A 20,651-nucleotide genomic window follows, 5' to 3' on the forward strand; every position below is an offset into this window, starting at 1 on the left:
AATAAATGGCCAATGGACTTAGCATTTGAAACAATGTGTTAACCATTCTAAAATGCTATAATTGTTAGGACATCATTAATATTAGAGCCAATGAACATTTTATTAGTACGATGGATTAATCTAGAGATGGGTGAGTTAAACGAGTTATGCTGCAAAATGGATAACATCTAATGACTAAAGGTCTTCCATAGACATGTCCATGCTCATGGTAGAGCTGTCTCCAGGCGCATGAGGGAGGGCAGCAGCATCCCTGGGTGTATTAGGAACACTTTCATCATGATCTTCAGTCAATCCAGGACTACCTTCAGCCAATAGGGAGAAGTTGAGCTTGCCTGTTGGTCTCACGGGCTCACATATTTCTTGGGCTGTGTATAATAGATATGTAATGCAATAGGTAATTCAAGCATGAGCAAGCATAGACACGGAGATAAATAATTGACTGGTCTATTGTAATTCTTACTTAAGGTATCGTAAAACCCCTAATTGTACAGCACAGCGCTCTATTTTTCAACCCTTCATTTATCGCTGTGGCCAATTGGAGGTGGCGTTTAAATAGAGGCTGGCATTGTATTTTTCAAATGGCTCGTCGGAATATTGGGGAGATAAATTTAGCCCTTTTACGGCTGAAGGGAATGTCGCCTATATTTTGCCCTTTTTCCGGTAGAGCGATATTAAACCTTTTGGATGCAATAAATCTGCTAAGTTACCACCAACTTCTCAAAGATCTCTTAATAAATATGCATTGAGAAACCAAGAAATATCTCTACCAGTTAATATCTATGTATTGCTTGAAATAAACATGTGATGATATTATAGCCTGTGTCCCGCTTTGCAATTTGTTGGAGCTTTAAATTTTGATTTTATTATAAATTTGAAGGTATATTTTTATTTTATAACTATCTTTATTATAGTTGCATAAAAGCTCATTGCACTTATTGATGTTTGCATCAAAAACTAGCTTTTTATGTGCAATAGAAAAGGAGGTACAGGCGTCGATCCATTGTGAGATCAGATTACTGCAATGATGCTATCAAATAATATGCTATAAATCTGCAAATTTACAAGTTATATAATGATAATCTATCATCTACTACAAATATATGTTCATGAACAAGTGACATAAACGAACCGAACGTATAATACATGCAGAAACAAAAATTAACACTTGAAACAGAAATATTTGCATCGATTGCTTGGCCAGCTGTATTCTGATTGTTGCTTTTGATGGGACGAACATCTTCTGGTTGTCCAATACCTTCAACGATGTCTTCTGACCTCAAATTTTCTACTGTACCGCTTTTTTCTAATATACTGTACAATTTTTTTGGTAGAGCAAAACTTTTAGGTGTGGCATTTACCACAAGTGCATCGCTTAACAACTTTGCTTGCTAAACGCAACCTTTAGCCTAAAACTAGTCATTAATGTACCATCGTTAATGGAAACCATTTTTATATACATGTACTTCAAAGTATCAAAATCATGTTAAACAAGAAACTACTACTGCCATGAGACTGTTTACAATTATTTCTATGGTGTTGCTTTCAAAGTTGCAATGAAAAAATAACCAAAAAGCTTTGAAGTTGGACAACGGGAAAATTAATTGTTATTGATGCAACCGTTTCATTATTGAAACGATTTTGTGGACACCTTTCTCAAAGATTGTCAGAATGGTGGTCAAATGGAGGTGGCATTCAATTAGAGAGTGGTGCTCTATTTTTCAACCCTTCTCCCACAGTGGCGGTCAAATAAAGATGGAGTTCTATTAGAGGTTTTTTGTGGTAATGGTTTTAGAAGATGCATTTAATAGGTGACAAACTATGTAATGCTTTGAATGTGAAATCAACACTGCTTCACTCCAATTACCTGCATACCATTACATGGTGATACGTGGCGAGTTTAGACTATGGAAAGGATCACATGAAAGAACCATGACTCAAGCTTGTAAAAATGTGATTTGAAAGGATCAATGGCCCTTGTAAATTTACTTGAAGGCGAACCAACGTAGAACGATAATATTCTACTCCTTACTAGCATTAGGTTTGATTGGAAGTGTTAATAATCAAGGATATGTTTTCTTTCTCAAGATCAGTTGTCGGCAATGGTCGTATAAAAAAATCCAAATGAAGTAAGGATTTGTGAAAGGCAAGTGCAAGAATTTTTGTTATTTTTCTCGGATCTTTGACAAACAGATAAATTTATTGTTATGGGCCAATCAAAATGTTAACTGTTAAATTGATTTCACTATAACCAGTAGCAACATCTTTTGATTTCATGAACATGGCTTCCTTGACTTTAGTAATGCTTGGTCACACAGGAGGTAATAAGTGTACGGGATCAGCCAGGTAATGCAGGAAATCATTTAGACAGGTACAAGTAGCCATTGCTCCCCACCATCAGTTTGACAACCAGTAGCCAGATATTCTGCTAACATTGTAACAACCAACTTTCCTACCGAGATATAATAAGATATTACTAGTTTTGTTAAAGTACATAAATTAAATAATTTTTTTTATTGTATATTTCAATACATCAGAGTCTTGGCTTTCCAATGAGCTATTGTTTGCCATGGTGAGACAGACATTGGTAGGTGTTTATAGGATTTCCCCAGAGCTCTACCGCGAAAAAGTTTACTGGCATAGTCTCGAAAATTGTGACGTCACAATCCTCATATTCGTTGTTGTGTGCTCTTACCGCTTATTTATCAACTACGATAGTGGCAGGCAAAGGTAGGACAACTCCAGAGAACGAACGAAGATGAATCAGTGTCATTAGTTCTCCATGTACATATTATTTCTATGATAAGTACCTCAGACTCCAAGAACCATACTATATTTTCCCGATAATATTATGCACTAGCTCTTTATTTTTAATGTGATGTTGAAGGTGACGACTGAGACTAACCAATTTCAGGCATTGCGTGATCTCGCGAAAGTGCGATTGACATTTAACCTAGGGCCATGCAACCGCAGGTCATAATTTAATCGATGTGATTTCATTACCTTTATCAACGACAGTACTTTTATTGAAGCATAGTTAATTAACCCAGAACATGTGTTTGTATTGGTCGGGGCATTAGCGCGATCGCGGACATTGTTGCTTATCTAAAATCTTAGTTTATTATTAGTGCTCTCCGGGTTTAACAGCTCCGATTGTCACAGAAAAACGCAGCCTCAATGGCAGCAAAAGGGATCGACGACCTAAGGCTAAATGAGAATTAGGACGTCACATTTTGAGTACCTGAACCACGTGTTTTTTTTTGCAGGACGTACTTTTGACTCCCCGTTTTTCATAGTTCCATTATTCTTTGTGTATTGAATATAGGCTCATTCGAAAGCCAAGACTCTGATGTATTGAAATATATAATAAAAAAATTATGTAATTCATGTGCTTTAACATAGTAACACCCAACTCTCCTAATAAGATATAATAAGATATTACTAGTTCTGTTAACATAGTAACAACCAACACTCCTACTAAGATATAATAAGATATTACTAGTTCTGTTAACATAGTAACAACCAACACTCCTACTAAGATATAATAAGATATTATTAGTTCTGTTAACATGGTAACAACCAACACTCCTACTAAGATATAATAAGATATTATTAGTTCTGTTAAAATAGTAACAACCAACTCTCCTACTAAGATATAATAAGATATTACTAGTTCTGTTAACATAGTAACAACCAACTCTCCTACTGAGATATAATAAGATATTATTAGTTCTGTTAACATAGTAACAACCAACTCTCCTACTAAGATATAATAAGATATTACTAGTTCTGTTAACATAGTAACAACCAACTCTCCTCCTAAGATATAATAAGATATTACTACATGTAGTTCTGTTAACATAGTAACAACCAACACTCCTACTAAGATATAATAAGATATTACTAGTTCTGTTAACATAGTAACAACCAACTCTCCTACTAAGATATAATAAGATATTACTAGTTCTGTTAACATAGTAACAACCAACTCTCCTACTAAGATATAATAAGATATTATTAGTTCTGTTAACATAGTAACGACTAACTCTTCTACTAAAGTTGAATGAGGTAGTTATAGACTAATTGAAATAACCCTAAAGCGCTGTCTTTGGAGAACTAACGAGGAAGATGCATATCCTTGCACTAAGATACTTGGATGGATACCTTTCGTGTCGTTACTCATGTCATTCACAAGTTCCTCTATTGCCACTTTCAACAGGTCATTTGTGAAGGAATCGTTTTTTCGTACGGCTAATGCCTTGTGAAAGAACTCGACTGCTTTGGTAAAGTCGAACATGAGCATGTAGTTATAGCCAATAGCGGAGAAGCTTGACGCATTCTTTGGCCGCAAGGTCAAGGCCTTTTTGTGATAACTAATAGCCTCCTCATATTTCCTACAAGTAGAGTAATGACTTTCGGTCGGAATCTGAAGTTTGTCACTGGAAACAATGTTCGTTTTGCTATAGAACGTGAACACTTTTATTATTCTTTGCTTGACTCATAATTATTACACTTATGACTCATAATTCCATGAGGCAATGTTACATTAAAGTTTCACTTTGATGTAACATGGAAAAGAGCCAGAATGACTCACTGAAGCCCTAAGTATGCATTCATCTTTAATACACACTTATCAATTGAAAGCACCAAAAGATGCTCTCAAATTTAGTGAAATAATTTGTGATTCTAATGACAGCTGCATTGTATGGCATACATTGACCTCTATAATGTATCCTTAGCACACATACACCATTATGACAACTGTGGTTGTGTATCGACCACTCAAGTTTTCATTCAAGCATGAAAACTTGCAGTGTAGGCCAACACAGCAGAGCTGGGTATTCAACATAGCATCATACAACCTGGTAATTGTCGGAGCATTGCATGACTAACTAGTCGATGAAAAAACTTTGGACGATTGGTTAGTTGATGTAACACGGCTCTATAAACAACTGGCAATGCTCTTTTTTTTACTGATTTCCTCAATGTGAGGTGTAAATATATAGTCAAAAATAAATTTTGTTAATGATAAATGTCACCTGTAACGTTCTGTAGTTTGTAATATCAAGAGCAGTTCAAGAAACAAAAGTCACTATATTTCCTTAGTGCCGATGATGAGGATTTGGAGTTGTGCACACGTGTAGTTACGGTGCGATAAGCGATAAGTGTATCAATGGGCCTTGGCATGTTGCAGATAAATGTAGGTCATAGCGGCGCACTACTGTATTGCTTAACATCAAGCTTTTGAAAAAAGAACAACTGAAGTGTGGAAAATGTTTAAAATGGAATAGCTGGTGCGTCATTATTTTTTGCAAGAGACGTTTCGATCTTTCACAAGCATGAAATATTCGATAAAATTTGCGAGTAACAAAACTCACTTGACTCGCAGGTTTTTGCTGTTTCTTGCGGATGACACAAACTTGAGAATTAGCCTCCTCATGGGAACATATAGTAGTATATAATGTATAGTAGTGCACTAGATATAGTGTATATATAGTGTATACTATACACTATATATACATAGTGTATAGTTGATTATGCATCATGGGCATGTAGTACCTCATGTAGTAAATGAGAGGCAACAAAACTACACATACCTGAGTTTTCTACAGACATGTGCAATGTTGTTGAGCAGAGGCTCCCAAATATGCGATATTCTCTTCAAGTCGAGTGAATCAATCATAACTAGGGCTTGTCTCATATTTTCTTCGGCCTCGATGTATCTGCACAAATCAAATTATAAATGTTTTTCAGGCGTATGAATTTTTATGGCAGATATAGGACCAAATAATGAAGCATAGCTGATTGGTAGGTTTACAATGCAATATGTGAGTATGCCTCCTAGACGCACAAAATATAGCCTCTCACGTGTTCATAATTTGCTCATTTGGCTTTTGTATGCGGCAGGACTGAGAGTTAGATCACCGTAGATACCACGCAAACTGACCTTTCAACAACAACCTCAAACTTTATTACTTAGTAAAGTTCTTGGTGAAAGTGATGTTAGACAGTAATTATTAGCTTCAAATGGTCACCAAACCTAAAAAGGCTAGAGAACACAACATCTTGCACCTAAAGGCTAGAGAACACAATATATTGCACCTAGAAGCTAGAGAACTTCACGCATCGCATCTAGAGCCATCCAACATGCCAGGCCCACAACGTCTTGCTCTTTCGAGGTTAGAGCATACTAACTTGTAAAAGGCAATAAAATCCTTTAACATAAACACAAAGAGCCAAGTTAAACTTACCGTCCATTTTGGTAGGCGATAACCCCAACCTCATGAACAACGAAGGGATCTTTTGGAGCTATAGCCTGTGCTTGTACAAAAAACTTTTCTGCTAGTTTGGTTGTAGAAGTGAGTCCGTATTCTAGTCCGATGTATAAGAATGGCAGATGACAGCTAAAATCCAAACTATAGGCTAAATGTCATAAGCACGCACGTACTTTAGAAATTTACTGAATAAGTGAAAATAGATGACAACCACAAAAATTCCAACTTTATAATTTGCTAATTTTAAATTTTGAATGAAGTTAATATTAATAAAGGGCTCTCTAGAGCACCAGAGTTTTATAATGCTAAGCTGTCTATTTCAGAGCATAACACCAACTACTAGCGCTGACCCGAACACACGCACATGCTGATGTCAGACCTTACTCGAATCATTATAACAAATAAATGATCTTAAATATATGAGACAATCTCCACTTGACCGACACAACTTTTCGTCTTCTGCTATCTGTTTAATGTGAAACCTAAGATATAGAATTCCAGTCAAAAATGGTTATCCAGTTTTGCCTCTATTGACAATAGCAGCAAGAATTATAAGGCACATGCAGAGGTTGGCTCTTCAGAGGTCTCCCTCAACTGGAGAGTTCCTCAGAAGACTGCACCAAAAGGAGGCTGGCTATTAAATCTAATGGAAATGTATAATTGCCAGAAAGGTTCAAGCACACAAGACAGCATACGCGCAGTTTGGCCCCGACGTCATTACAAACCTCATCTAAATATATCATTGAATAGTGAATACTCAGATTAAGATTGGTAATTTTGAATGAGCTTTGTCTTCATATTTGGCGTTTTAGTCTTTGGAATTGTGAGTCTTTGCTGAATATGGCAGCAGATAATCGTCATGAAAATACGAAGCATGCACTTCTCAATGTGCTGCTTTATATCGAACTAGGATTGTCATTGTGCAACATAGTTTTATGGTTCACGTCTATCTTTTTCTTGCTGTACATCAATTATCAGTGCTCTAAGCATACTTCCTAAGAAATAATGAATAAATAAACAAGATAGATTCTTGACAAACCCTTTCATCAAATGAGATGCCCGGAAGTACGCTGCCATAGCCTGGTCGTGCTCGCTCTCTGCGGCAAATGAATGTCCAAATGCCAGCCAAGCTGGTCCAAAAAGAGGGTCTATTGTGGTGGCTTTGCTGAAGTACTGCCGTGCCATGTCGTTGTTGTTTATAAGATGGTAGTAGCACGCAACTCCAAACCATGAAACCTACACATCACAAGCTTTACTAATGTTTACGTCATAAGTAAGGAATCAAATGCTTGACACCCCCAACAGAGGTGATACACAAAAACAAACTCTGTGCATCCAAAGACTGCAGCACTTGAAAACGACAAAGAACTAAAGCATTTCATTTACGATCAAGCAGTTGAGCAGCTTCAAGAATAAATGTTTATATAAAATTATATACAGTATATATATATAATTATATACCGTAGATATAGGTACTAGCTGTACTACCCACCGTTGCCCAGATAATACAAAAGTCTTTGAACAGAAAATTGATTTGTATTTAACATATAACAACATTTGTCATTCTAACCTTCAAACTACATATTATGAAATAGGCGTTTTGTGTAATTGAAATAAATTGAAAGAGAAAATAAAAACAACTGAAAAAGTTTTCAAATTTGGTGAAACAACTGTAACTTTCAAACTTGATATCGTGAGAAAAAAGGTTTTGTTCAATTGAATCAAAAATAAATAAAACAACTGTAAACTTAAAACTTTATAACTTGAAAGAAGTGTTTCGTTGAAATAAATTAGAATGAAAAATAAAAATGTCAAATTGTTTAAATGTAAATATCAAATCATTAGACAGTAATGGCTAAATATAGTCTATTTCGCTATAATTACAATCAAAAACTATTTGGTATACAATTATATGATTTCAGTTTGTTTCAGCGTTGGCATGCAAAAATTGGCATGTAGACTAATATCGTAGGCTATAGGTACAAATCATCATCATTAAAAATAGTGCCAAAATACTATGTTAACCTTAGTAACTATAGGTCTAAGGTTACTATAGGTTAGTAACTATTATCTGCGGGCCCAAGATAATATAACATTACAATGTACTAAGTGGAGAGTTTTTACCTTCGAGACAGATAAGTAACATAAACGCTGAATCTAACTTAAATGAATTTAGTTCACTAAACACATACTTGAAAGAAGTTTTAGTATGTATATGTATTTTAGTAAACCGTAAACTTTTAACATTAATTTTACCATTGCGAAAAGTTTTTATTTTAACAGATACCGAATATAACGCATAGCAGTTGCGAATAACTCGCCATGGCAAGTTCAGCAACATATATCTTTTACTAACGTATATAATCAGCGCAAAAATCGCCAAATTTTAAGTTCGAGATAAATTATTGTCGATATCGCAGGGCTGAATAAATTAGCCTATACGGAAAAAAACGAAGACGCATCGAGTCACATAATCTTTGGTCCCAAAATGTGTCCCAGAGTCATCGTAACGCATAATCGCAAGGCTAAAATCAATAGCACGTGCGAGGGGTATGCGGTATGTGACCATGTAACTGATCACTATGTCATGCTGACTAAATAATAATATATATACATTATTGAGCTGCACTGATGAGGCTTCAATAGCCGAAACAGTACTGTCTGTAGCATGAGTATACGCTCCCTCACTTCGGTTTGGTTGTGCAATCTGTGAGAAGTGCGGCACTATTAGCCTTTGTGCAAAGCTCATCACTTTTGTGATTTGAGCACTTTGGTGTCAGCACATTAACTTTCTTAAAGTCTGTGAGGCAACCGAGTTGTTTTATGGCAGGAAGTCAACTCTCATTGGTAATGGGACTTGTGTCCCTTGCCTAAGCTCTGAGCTGCACTGATAAGGCTTCAATAGCCGAAACAGTGCTGTCTGTAGCATGAAAACTATATACATGTACATATATATGTAGCTACATACATATTAGTGTTGGGCCGGCGAGGAGTTATCCACTTTTACTGACACCGAGTGATTATCGGTATCCGGAAAACCAATCATTTTCGGTGACAGCTAGTTATCCGCGGCCGGTTTGATATGATCAGTATTTATCCGTGAAAGTCTATCGGTAATTGGTTATCCGGAAAGATTTTTGTATTTAACAGGCTACAGCATTACCAGTGACGTGTGCGCGGGAAAATCTCCTGCACAATGAGCTGCTTATGAAAGAGCTCATTTGACGTCTCGCCCACAATCGCTACGTAACGGAATGAGAAAGAAATGAGGCAAAATGAACAAGAAAAATTGCGCGTCAATTGATGTTATGGTTAATAGCAAAAACGCATATTTGAGGAACACGCTAATCAAAAAGAGATGCTCAGCGCACATTGGCAATCACACCTTTTTTCCTCAGACATTCTGAAAACACAACACATGCGAATTATATTACAACTATTTCTTCAACGATCATTATCACGCTTACCTATAGGTATCTAGTATTATATTACGTCTTACATTGATAAAATGTAAAACGTAATATATGTTTTATATTTTATCAAATATAAAACGTATATTACGTTTTATATTTGATAAAACGCCCGTTTGATATTTGATAAGTTTGATATATTTATACGTTTTATATTTGTTTTATCCCCCACCTGCGTTATATAAAAATGGGCAGTAGGTAAGCTGAAGTTAAACACACACTTAAAACCATATACCGAACTACAATACCGACAATACCGAACTTTCTTAGTTGGCAAAGGATAACGAAGATGGTAAATACCGAGGATACCGACACTGGGAAAACTGATAAAAGAGTGCAAGGATATCCTATCCGGCACTAAATTGTATACCGGCCCAACACTAATACATGTATGTATATAGTAGCAGTATATATGTGAAATATATAAATATATTCAGTAAATATATTCAGCAGTATATATATATATATATGATGTCTATATATAAACTCTCCTCCTTTGTATATATGAGCAAGGATCGTATCTCTTTGGGGCGTTGTATGAGGAATTTCGGCAAAAATCATATCGGCATCTTCGTTATTCCGACGTATTTAGCACACCGACTACCAAATTTGAATTTCAAAAGATGTTGATGTTGTATGGCGAAAAAATTTCATAATGAAAAGAGAAAAAACGTTGTGCTTCTCATCGAAAAGCGACCAAAAACTGTAAATCAGGGACGTCGTCACCTAGGTTTGCACTGTATTTATTGTATTTACTGTATTTAGGAAAGTTTACGATAAACATTTATTTTTAAAGCTGCCAACTACTGAACAAATGTGAAAACCAAGGCTTAAAAAAATCACATATACATGTATATATATATACTGTATATGTATATTTATATGTATGTACATTTGTATATATATGTATGTATATATATGTATATTTGTATAAAAAAAAATTGTTTTCTCACCCCGGTTAACCCGTATGGGTGGTAGTTTCTGCTCTAACTCGGGTCTCCTACCAGAGACCTGGGAGTTTGAGCACTCGCCTCAAGATCTTAGCTGTTCCCAGTAGCGCACTTTTCTGCAACTCACCTGAGTTGATTGCTGTTGGTATTTGAGCAAGCCACATTTTATGCGCCGGTGTTATTGCGCCCAGTGCCCCAATGACTACTGGGATTACAGTTGTTCTTACATCCCAGCATTTTTCAATCTCTTCTCCAAGAGGGAGATATTTCTCTACCTTTTCTTTTTCTTTGCTGTCTATATTGTAGTCATTGGGTACTGCTATATCTATTATAGTAGCCCTCTTGTTCTCCTTGTCCACCATCACTATATCTGATTGGTTTGCTAGGACATGCTTGTCAGTCCGGATGTAGAAGTCCCAGAGGATCTTAGCGCGGTCATTTTCATTGACCTTACCAGGAGTTTCCAACCAGTGTTGTGGTTTATTAAGGCCATACTCGTCACATAGACTTCTATATACAACACCTGCGACATGATTATGCCGCTCAGTGTATGCATTTCCTGCTAGCTCCTTGCATCCACTGATTATGTATTGGATGGTCTCAGGTGCATCTTTGCACAGTCTGCATCTAGAATCGTCTCTAGTGTGATAGATTTTTGTTTGGAGTTGCCTTGTTGGGAGCACTTGCTCCTGGGCTGCCATGATTAGCGACTCTGTGTTGGCCATAAGGTTTCCTTTGTTCAGCCATATATATGTCTGGTGAAGATCGCCAACCTTAGATATTTGTCGATGGTAGGCACCATGAAGAGGTTTCGTGTGCCAGTCAATTTCCTCATTATCAGGGCAAAGGTCTATTGTAAGAGCAGCCGATTGAAATTCAGCTAGCAACTTATCTGAAGTGGCCATGGAGGTTGCATAGGCTTTGATGCTTTGCTCTTCCTCCTTCACTGTCTGCTGTACACTTTTGAGTCCTCCACCGCCATATTTCCTATCGAGATACAATCTAGTAGTATCAGATTTTGGGTAGAGTGCTCCATGCATGGTCAGCAGTTTACGAGTTGCTATATCTGTTTCCTTGATGGCTTCTTCAGTCCACTTTATTATGCCTGCTTTATATCTTATTACTGGCAGTGCATAGGTATTTATTGCCATGACTTGGTTCTTGGCATTGAGCTGGCTCCATAGGACCTGCCGAAGGCGTTTCTTGTATTCAGTAATGGCTTTGTGACGTACCTCGGCTTCGTGGTTGATGTTGCTTTGCATAATCCCCAAGTACTTGCACCCTTCTTCTATATCTTTGATGGTACCATTTGGCATTCTTAGGCCATCTGTGAGCATAGAATGGTTTTTCTTAAGAATTAGCCTTCCACATTTCTCAATACTGAAGGTCATTTCGATGTCCTTGCTGTATACCTGAGTGAGGTGTATTAGCGAATCAATGTCCCTTTCTTTGTTAGCGTACAGCTTGATGTCATCCATGTAGAAGAGGTGGTTTATCTTGGTGCCACTCTTAAACTGGTACCCATATTGAGTCTTCTCCAGCATATTGCTTAGAGGGTTTAGGCATATGCAGAAGAGCAGCGGTAATAAGAAGTCACCTTGATAGATACCTTGCTTAATTTTTACACTCGCCAGCTTTTTGCCATTAGCCTCCAGTTCCGTCTTCCATTTGGTCATTGACATCTTGATGAATGCCACAAGAGCAGGGTGAACATTGTACATACTGAGACACTCAAGTATCCAACTATGGGGAATTGAGTCATGGGCCTTTTTGTAGTCGATCCAAGCCATGGCAAGATTGGTATGCCTTCTCCTGCTGTCTTGACAGACTGTCCGATCCACCAGTAACTGATGTTTGGCTCCTCGGGTGTTGCGCCCAATTCCTTTCTGAGCACTGGTCATATAGTGACTCGTGTGCTCTTCCAGTTTGTCTGCAACTATTCCTGAGAGCAATTTCCAGGTGGTGGGCAAGCACGTTATTGGTCGAGAGTTCGTGGGAATCGGCCCCTGCTTTGGATCTTTTATCAGAAGTACAGTTCATCCTTTGGTAAGCCATTCCGGATGGTCGCCTTCTTCTGTTAGGCATTCCATCTGCTTAGCCATTCTAGTGTAAAGTGATGTCAATTTCTTCAACCAGAAGGCTTGAATCATGTCATGGCCAGGTGCTGCCCAGTTCTTCATACGCTGCACTCTGCACTTGATGTCCACCTCGCTGATGGTGAGTCCTTGCTGAGCCACAGTGTGTTGGTGGCTCTCTTTAAGCCTCTTCAGCCAATTTGCAGTGGTGTTATGAGTAGTCTCTTTCTCCCAGATGTCCTTCCAGAACTTTGAGGTGCTGGATCGGGGAGGATCTGACATTGGCCTCTGCAGTTCACCTTTGAACTGAGAATACACTTTAGATGGATTATTGATGAACAGTTTGTTCATTCTCTTGTTATCCCGCTCTTTGGTGCACCGCTTCAGTCGTGCCGAGAGTGCTACTAGCTGCTGTTTGGCAGATTCTAGAGCTTCTATTGTGGCTTCCCTTTTTGGACGCTCCAAACTGTGGTTAGATCTTTCACTGAGCCTACTAACTTTCTTGCGCAAGTCCTTGATCTTATTTTGTAGCCTCAGCTGCCAAGATGGAATGGCTTGAAGCCTTGTTGACAGTGGCTTAATACCCATCTCCTCCAAGACGACGGTTGCCGTACTGTAGATTAACGCATTAGTCTCACTGATCGATTCAGTTGAGATCGACTCCAGTGCCAAGTTAATGTCTTCTAACAGCTTCTTGGGTATGGTCTTGCTAACTCTCCGTAGTGGTACCCTGCTTCCATAATCATTAACAGCTGGCATCTCGTTAATGATATTTTTCGCAAGCTCCTTCACCCTTGGGTCAAGTTCAAAGTGCATGCCTTCTTCAACTTGTGAGTCAACACAGGATCGTTAATGTGTGACAGTGTGTGTTGATATGCACTCTTCGTTGGTCGAGGTTACTTGGGTGAACTGTTCCCTAATTTCATCTACCTCAAGTTCTGATATGAGGTGCCGCTTGATTATGTTACTTCTCTGAGCTACAAGTTGCTTAGCGGTTAGTGGCAATTCAGGGAGCCTGTTTATCCACAGTTGACGCATCCTTCCCATATAGCCCCACTTTGAGGTTCACTCATAAGTGGGGCTATATGAGACTGCATGAGGTTTATATATATATATATATATATGTATATTTATATATATGTATATTTGTATATATATATAAATATATATATATAAATATGTATATATATATATGTATATATATATATTAATTTAAGATCAACTTAAGTTAATATACATGTACGTTGTCATGCACATGTATATCGAGCATTGAAACATTATCGCATATTAATGGCAAACAGAAGGAAAAACACTGAAGACCTATATGAACATCAACAGTGCAGATGAAACAATTTTCTCCAATGAATCATTCGTGTTGAAAGAAGAATACTTACCACATTCATAGGGTAGGTGTCAACCAGTTGATGTGCCAAATAGAATAACTCTGCAACAAACATATTGATTGTACAAATACCGTAGGACTTTGTCTGCATTTTACCCAAACAATGAGCATTTACCGATCTACGTAGAAGTGTGTAGAAAAAAGGTATCGCTCACCATTAGGTTTATGCAGCTCAACAAGTAGAGCTATGTGCAAAGGCAGACATCGGAGATGGAATGGTTCTTTCTCCAGCACTCTGCAACAGGAAAATCAGAATCTTACAAGCCTTCCATCAATACTCTATCAGTTGTACCGAGTACCATAGTACTCTATCAGTTGTACTGAGTACCATAATATTCTATCAGTTGTACTGAGTACCATAATACTCTATCAGTTGTACCGAGTACCATAGTACTCTATTAGTTGTACTGAGTACCATAATACTCTATCAGTTATACTGAGTACCATAATACTCTATCAGTTATACTGAGTACCATAATATTCTATCAGTCGTTCTGAGTACCATAATACTTCAGCAAATCATTTGAAAAGCCATCTTGCTGCAGAAATTGATAAGGATGGTACATAAAGATGAGGTCAGTCAGCGAGCATACTTAGCCGTGATCTTGAAAGCATCTCTAAAATAGCAGTTGTAGTAGAGTCGCTCCGCTAGGCTCACCACCACATCAAGATTGTCAGAGAGGGCAGATACCTCGGCGGCGATGCCTAGTGTCTCGTGCCCAACATACTGCAAATTTACGAATGTAGTTTTAAGTAATGACAGTAAAACACATAAAAAAGCAGATTATCCTAATTATTGCTCTTTTAAGTCTTTTGCTACCAAATTAATTTCTTTCCTTGACATAATTACATATTATGTAAAACCTAATATTGGACAAGGGTTTACATAAATTATCATAAACTTTGAACCACATGATTTATAAAAAGATTTGATACCAAATTAATCAGCATAAAATTTCACATTAGCTGATGCCATAAAAATGCCTCGAACGCTTTGCCGAATGAACTCAGACACTTTCACGACCATTTTCACATCTGCTGCGAGCACGTCCGAGCCTGGTGATTCATGAATATTATTACAGCTTATGATATTATTATTATTACTAAAATAAAATATTCACTCTCAGTAGTACTATTGTTCAATAAGAATCACTCATAATCCATAGATGCAAAATCGTTGAAACCTTCGTAGTTGTAATCCATCAGACATGATTTATCATTGCTAAGGGATTCCATTCAAAGTTAAACTTTTGCAAAGCGAAACTACGCTTAGACTCTTTGGCTATTGGCTCAATGCAAGCAGAAAGTTGTTTCCTTTCATTTAAGTACAGATATGATAGGCTAATTAATGAGCTACCCACTAATCAGAAACATTTTATACAAAGACTACTAAAGCCTCATCATGCGCTTGGTCACCACTCTTGGCCATAAGCATATGCTTTGTCGAGCCAAGCTACCCGGCTCGGCTCGTGGTAGTGAAAGAGACAAGGCTAGTTCACACTATATCGCAGTATGTCACATTTATATCGCACTATATCACATAATGTTCACACTACAAAATGCAGTCATTGAAACGATGAAACACTAGTTCTGCAGAAACTATCATGAAGAGAAATAAAGGTTAGGCAATACACGACAGCGAATCACTACCGCTGAAGTGGTGCACATTGCGTAACTTTCCCGACATAACCACATTGACTCGCCGATGCCTTTGGTTTACAGGGCGCAGTCGACGAATAATCGTCGAGAGGAAACCCTGACATATGACGATTTAGCATGAACCAGCCTTTACATACTAAAGCCCCACACCCATATTAACACGCAAAATGATTTGCGTATACGGGTAGTGAGAAGAGCTCTTCTATAGTCACCCTCATCCAAAGTCTTCACAGTCATATAAAAAATCAAGTCAAAAACATGTACATCACATTCGTACCTTCTTAACTTGCATTCCATAAAGAGTACGAACTAAAGTGCTGTTATCTTGGCCTCCACACTGTGAGTCGAATGGCAGCTTCTCTAACAACACTTGCTCTACAAGTACATCAATGTTCACACACATGCCATAGAGTAACTGCTACACAGGAGGACAACTCTCAAACAACATTATAGGCAGTCTATGCTGGTATGGTAGTATCGCCTATATGCATAACAGACCCATTACTATGACGGCTTGTGGGGTAGATATAAACAGCCTAACCCAACCAGAGAATGCTCTATACATGTTATGGAGTTGTCTCCTCAGAAATAAATTGTTTCACAAAGCTAAAAGTTCACAAAAGTGGCTAACTTTATGTGTGAATCACAAGGGCTTGAGAGTCAACTACTTTACAAGTAACTAATATGGTCTTAGTGACTGGATAGCTGATATATAAAATGATGAGATATAAGAGTAATTGGTAAATCATAAACCTCATTGGCTAAAACTACATTAATCACATTGAAGTATGTCTAGATAGCTCTATTATTAAACCTAGAGTGGGAGGAATTAAGCTTGCCCAAAAAGGCTCTTGCCTAGAAAGGTGCTTGCCATAATCAATCTGAACTCTTCTCACAAACCTATATACTACAGTAGATGTTTGACAGGCAAGACTACAGTGGATGTCTGAGAGGCAAGACTACAGTAGATGTCTGACAGGCAAGACTACAGTAGATGTCTGACAGGCAAGACTACAGTAGATGTCTGAGAGGCAAGACTACAGTAGATGTCTGACAGGCAAGACTACAGTAGATGTCTGACAGGCAAGACTACAGTAAATGTTTGACAGGCAAGACTACAGTGAATTTCTGACAGGCGTCTTAAAGATGAACTCTTAGCCAGCCAGCTGCCAGGTTGACTACTGATGGCGCCACGACGTGTATCAAGTTCAATTTTCTAGACATCTAAAATAATGCATAAAAACAAAAGAAGCAACAACTTTTACAACTCGTAATAACAAATATTCTCTAGATTATTGATACAGTTGCAGTAGTAAATTTTTTCTAGTACGCGTATTTTTATAAAGTCATGTTATACCGTAGTTTAGGTTCTACAATTTTTGATATATGCTGTAGAGCTATTATATTATACGGTAACCTAGGTTCCTTTTAAAAAAATCTATAGAGCTACCACGCTATAGCCTAGCCAAAGTTCTATAAGCTCCCGATTGTTTATAGATTTACCATACTTGCTGCAGCAAAAGAAGTAAGGATGCGTTAGGTTTCAAGATAACTTGGAGACGGTGAGTCACGGGAACTTCACGGGCCATAACAGAATACCAGGTATAGGCACGTACATGTATATAGGCAACATATGTATTGACACAATGCCTTGTGTAATCGCATACTCTCAAACTAGATAACGAGATATGCGAGTTGAGTTGTCTTTCCTTTTGCATCAATTTCTTAAATTTAGCAGGGGAGTTGTAACATCCTGATCAGGAAAAGTAAAACACAAGATTTCACTAAAAGAAATTGAGATGTGTACTTATACCAGTAAACCAAAAGACTTGGCCGTTAAGCGTGTTAATGGATCTATCACTAGAATTCAAATGTTCGACAATAAATCGCGTACATATTTAGGTTTCTGGTATATCAACTCAGGCAAAGAGCATGTTAGCGGTAACGACATACGAAATGCTGTTACGGAGACCACTTACGCTTCACACTTACCTTCTGAAGCGGTGAGCAGGTGATGACCTATGACCTTGTCAAAAGCCTCGTGGCAGTACACATCAAGCATTAAGGCTTTTTTAAACTCGTCTGACGCTAGCTCGTAATTGCCATTGGCCTCATAGGCCTTGCCCAGCAGCAGGTGCATAGCGCTGAGCAGCTGTAAGATAATACGGTCGAGTATGCGATACTGGCAGAAGGGAGTAGTAGCACGATCTAGCGCTAAGCCTGTATCATACCTCTGTATACATCAAATGTAAGGCATAATGTTTCACCGTTGTTGTAAACCAGTGTCTCGCCAAACATGCCGTTTATTTCTAGATGTACCTTCAGACATCCGCAAAAATCCTGATGAAGCCATTTTTGTTGTTTAAGGGGTAATGGAAAAAACATGCAGAAGACCTACCAAGAAAAGAAAGGAAGACGGAAAGGCGATAATTAAAGACTAAATGTAAAAAACATTTATTGTAAAAATTATAAAAGAGCTACATTTTAATCTAAAATTCACATATTCCAAGTTAGACTAGCTGCATTCTTCTACTACCATCTCTACCTGCATACCGTCTGTCTCCTGCAGCACCAATATCTTTAACGTAAAAGTGAAATGACAAACTTCCTCACATTGATTATTCCTTCATTAGCTTTGTTTTATATGCTAAGTTAATTGATACAATTCTATATAATGACACAATTCTATATATTGATACAATTCTATATATTGAAGTTGTTTTAACAAAGTGCTTATTGCTGTGTTTGTGAGCAGCGAAAACAAGAGCGAAACTGTTAAGAACCCAGTTTACCCTGTTAAGAACACTAGGAGAAACACCTACATATTGCCCAGGAAAGTATTTTGCATTGTATTCTTTCTGCCATTTTCGGTTTTATGCGTCCGTCTATCAATTTATCTCATATGATGCATGTATCCATGTCATACGTATTGGGGTAGTTGGTATCCTGTTAGATGTATAAATTTAGCATTAAATTCTACAAAATAATGCAACACGGCTACGCAAATTGTGATTCAATAACAATACCAAACAGACTTGTTATTTTGGATATTTGGCAGGAAAACATTGTTGCATATCAATTTTTATCTCCACAGGATCAATTAGAAATGTAGTAAAAGTCGTGAATAGAGATGTTTATATTAAATAAATATATATATTCTTTATAAAGATAAACAACCAAAAAGCAACTAAAAATCTTTCATCTTCTAGTTGTTTATCTTTATGAAGTCTTCTTTAATGGCAAAGAACAACAATAATTTAGGAGTTTCAAATACATTAGTAAATTTATAATACGAGTAGAGAATGTTGGTAAAGCACAAATACAGAATGCTAAGATTTTGTTAATGTCAAAATTATTATTTACAGCAAAATAAAACAATTTAGATGATAAATAAACTGGATGACTCAAATACTACAAGCGAACCGAGCTGTCATTCTAGTCTGTTGTTAGAGGATTCAGGAGGATTCAAGGAGAAGGTAAATTATTCTTTAAGATGAATTAATCTCGATTATGCATTACAAAAATTTATAATTTTTATTTCAAACAAACCACAAGCATCATATAATTATAGACAAATTTAAACAAAATTTTGTAAAAATTAAATTGAAAAACCTTAGCTAATAGCAGATTAGTAATCCATGCTACGACTCCCAAGCAATTATGTGCAGTTATGTGGAATGATGGAGACTGGTACGCGGACTTATAGTTCTATGTATAGATTTATTCCAACATACGACAACTTCAGAACACAGCCCAGCCTCAGTTTTTCAATTACAGATCTGGAAAAAATCAACACATCGGAGTTTTAAGTGGATATACATGTACACATCTCCAATTTTGTTCAGAGACTGAACACAAACTCAAAACTTGGAATACCCTGAGACAAGCTAAGGAAATCTGATGACTTGACTTCTTGTCAACTGACACTCCCTCATTATCTTTAGTTTTCAACCGTAGTATGCAGACATGCTCTTCTGGCTTATATCATATCATGACTATATGTACTCCGTGTTTGCAGCGTTTTAGTATAACTTTGACTTTATTTTTATCAGACTAAAACAGGTAAACTATTTCTACACATTTTTATTACTTTTAATATTCTATTACACAAAAACCTGAAAAGAAGCTAAAAAGAAGCTGGGGTAAAAACTGTCGCAGACAAGGCAGTGTGATTGTAAACTTCTAATAATGAAACATTTATGAGAAAGTCAGTGTTTTATATAATATCAAGTTTTGTTGTAAAATAATGTCACATCATTTAAAATAGTCATTCGTTAGTAATGGAACAGAGCAAACTTATTTACATTATTTGTAATGAGAAAAACCACTTTAGAACTCGAACCAAGCGCTTTTCGCAAAAACATCTGGAATGAACTATGGTCAAAAACAGAGTCGAACTGTACAAAAAATCTTAAAACACATTAACTTTTCATCTCGAGGTTTGACTGTATTTCATTTTTTATAAAAAATACGTTCTTTATTCCTTCCTTACGGTTTCATCAGCTTGCAGCTCTCTCGATGGATATCTTGGAAACATTGAACAATCTTCAACATCAGGCGGGTAGAGAAAATCTGTTAGAGAAGATACAGTCAGCTCATAATCCTTGCAGGCATACTGAAATATTACATTATCACTTTGATGGCGGGTAATTTCTTCTCTTGGCAGAGTGAAAGAAAGGCATATAAAGCGTAGCAACACTAAAAATATCAAATTTATCATTGCATAACATATCAGCACTTTGAAGGTGTCGTACATCTGTTTAAAATGTTGTCCATGGAGCTATTCTTAATGGGCTTATTTTGTTTTTACAGATTTGCTAGTC

The 20,651-nt window shown here is 37.1% G+C and overlaps 1 protein-coding gene across 1 annotated transcript in view; it reads right to left on the reverse strand.

Annotated features, from left to right (window-relative positions):
* Positions 1-168: 168 nt before the first annotated feature.
* LOC137406623 (cell division cycle protein 16 homolog) overlaps positions 169-20,651 on the reverse strand; it is a 62,931-nt gene continuing 42,448 nt past the window's right edge. The window contains exons 5-15 of the mRNA XM_068093227.1: positions 20,321-20,443; positions 17,821-17,980; positions 16,106-16,203; positions 14,763-14,896; positions 14,325-14,404; positions 14,162-14,211; positions 7,312-7,508; positions 6,249-6,401; positions 5,595-5,720; positions 4,162-4,391; positions 169-365 (exon numbers count right to left, since the gene is read on the reverse strand). Of these exons, the coding sequence (XP_067949328.1) occupies positions 175-365; positions 4,162-4,391; positions 5,595-5,720; positions 6,249-6,401; positions 7,312-7,508; positions 14,162-14,211; positions 14,325-14,404; positions 14,763-14,896; positions 16,106-16,203; positions 17,821-17,980; positions 20,321-20,443 (1,542 nt within the window). The 3' untranslated portion in view covers positions 169-174. The remainder of the gene's footprint in view (positions 366-4,161; positions 4,392-5,594; positions 5,721-6,248; positions 6,402-7,311; positions 7,509-14,161; positions 14,212-14,324; positions 14,405-14,762; positions 14,897-16,105; positions 16,204-17,820; positions 17,981-20,320; positions 20,444-20,651) is intronic.

The sequence above is a fragment of the Watersipora subatra genome, chromosome 10, assembly GCF_963576615.1.
Source record: "Watersipora subatra chromosome 10, tzWatSuba1.1, whole genome shotgun sequence".
Classification (NCBI taxonomy): domain Eukaryota; kingdom Metazoa; phylum Bryozoa; class Gymnolaemata; order Cheilostomatida; family Watersiporidae; genus Watersipora; species Watersipora subatra.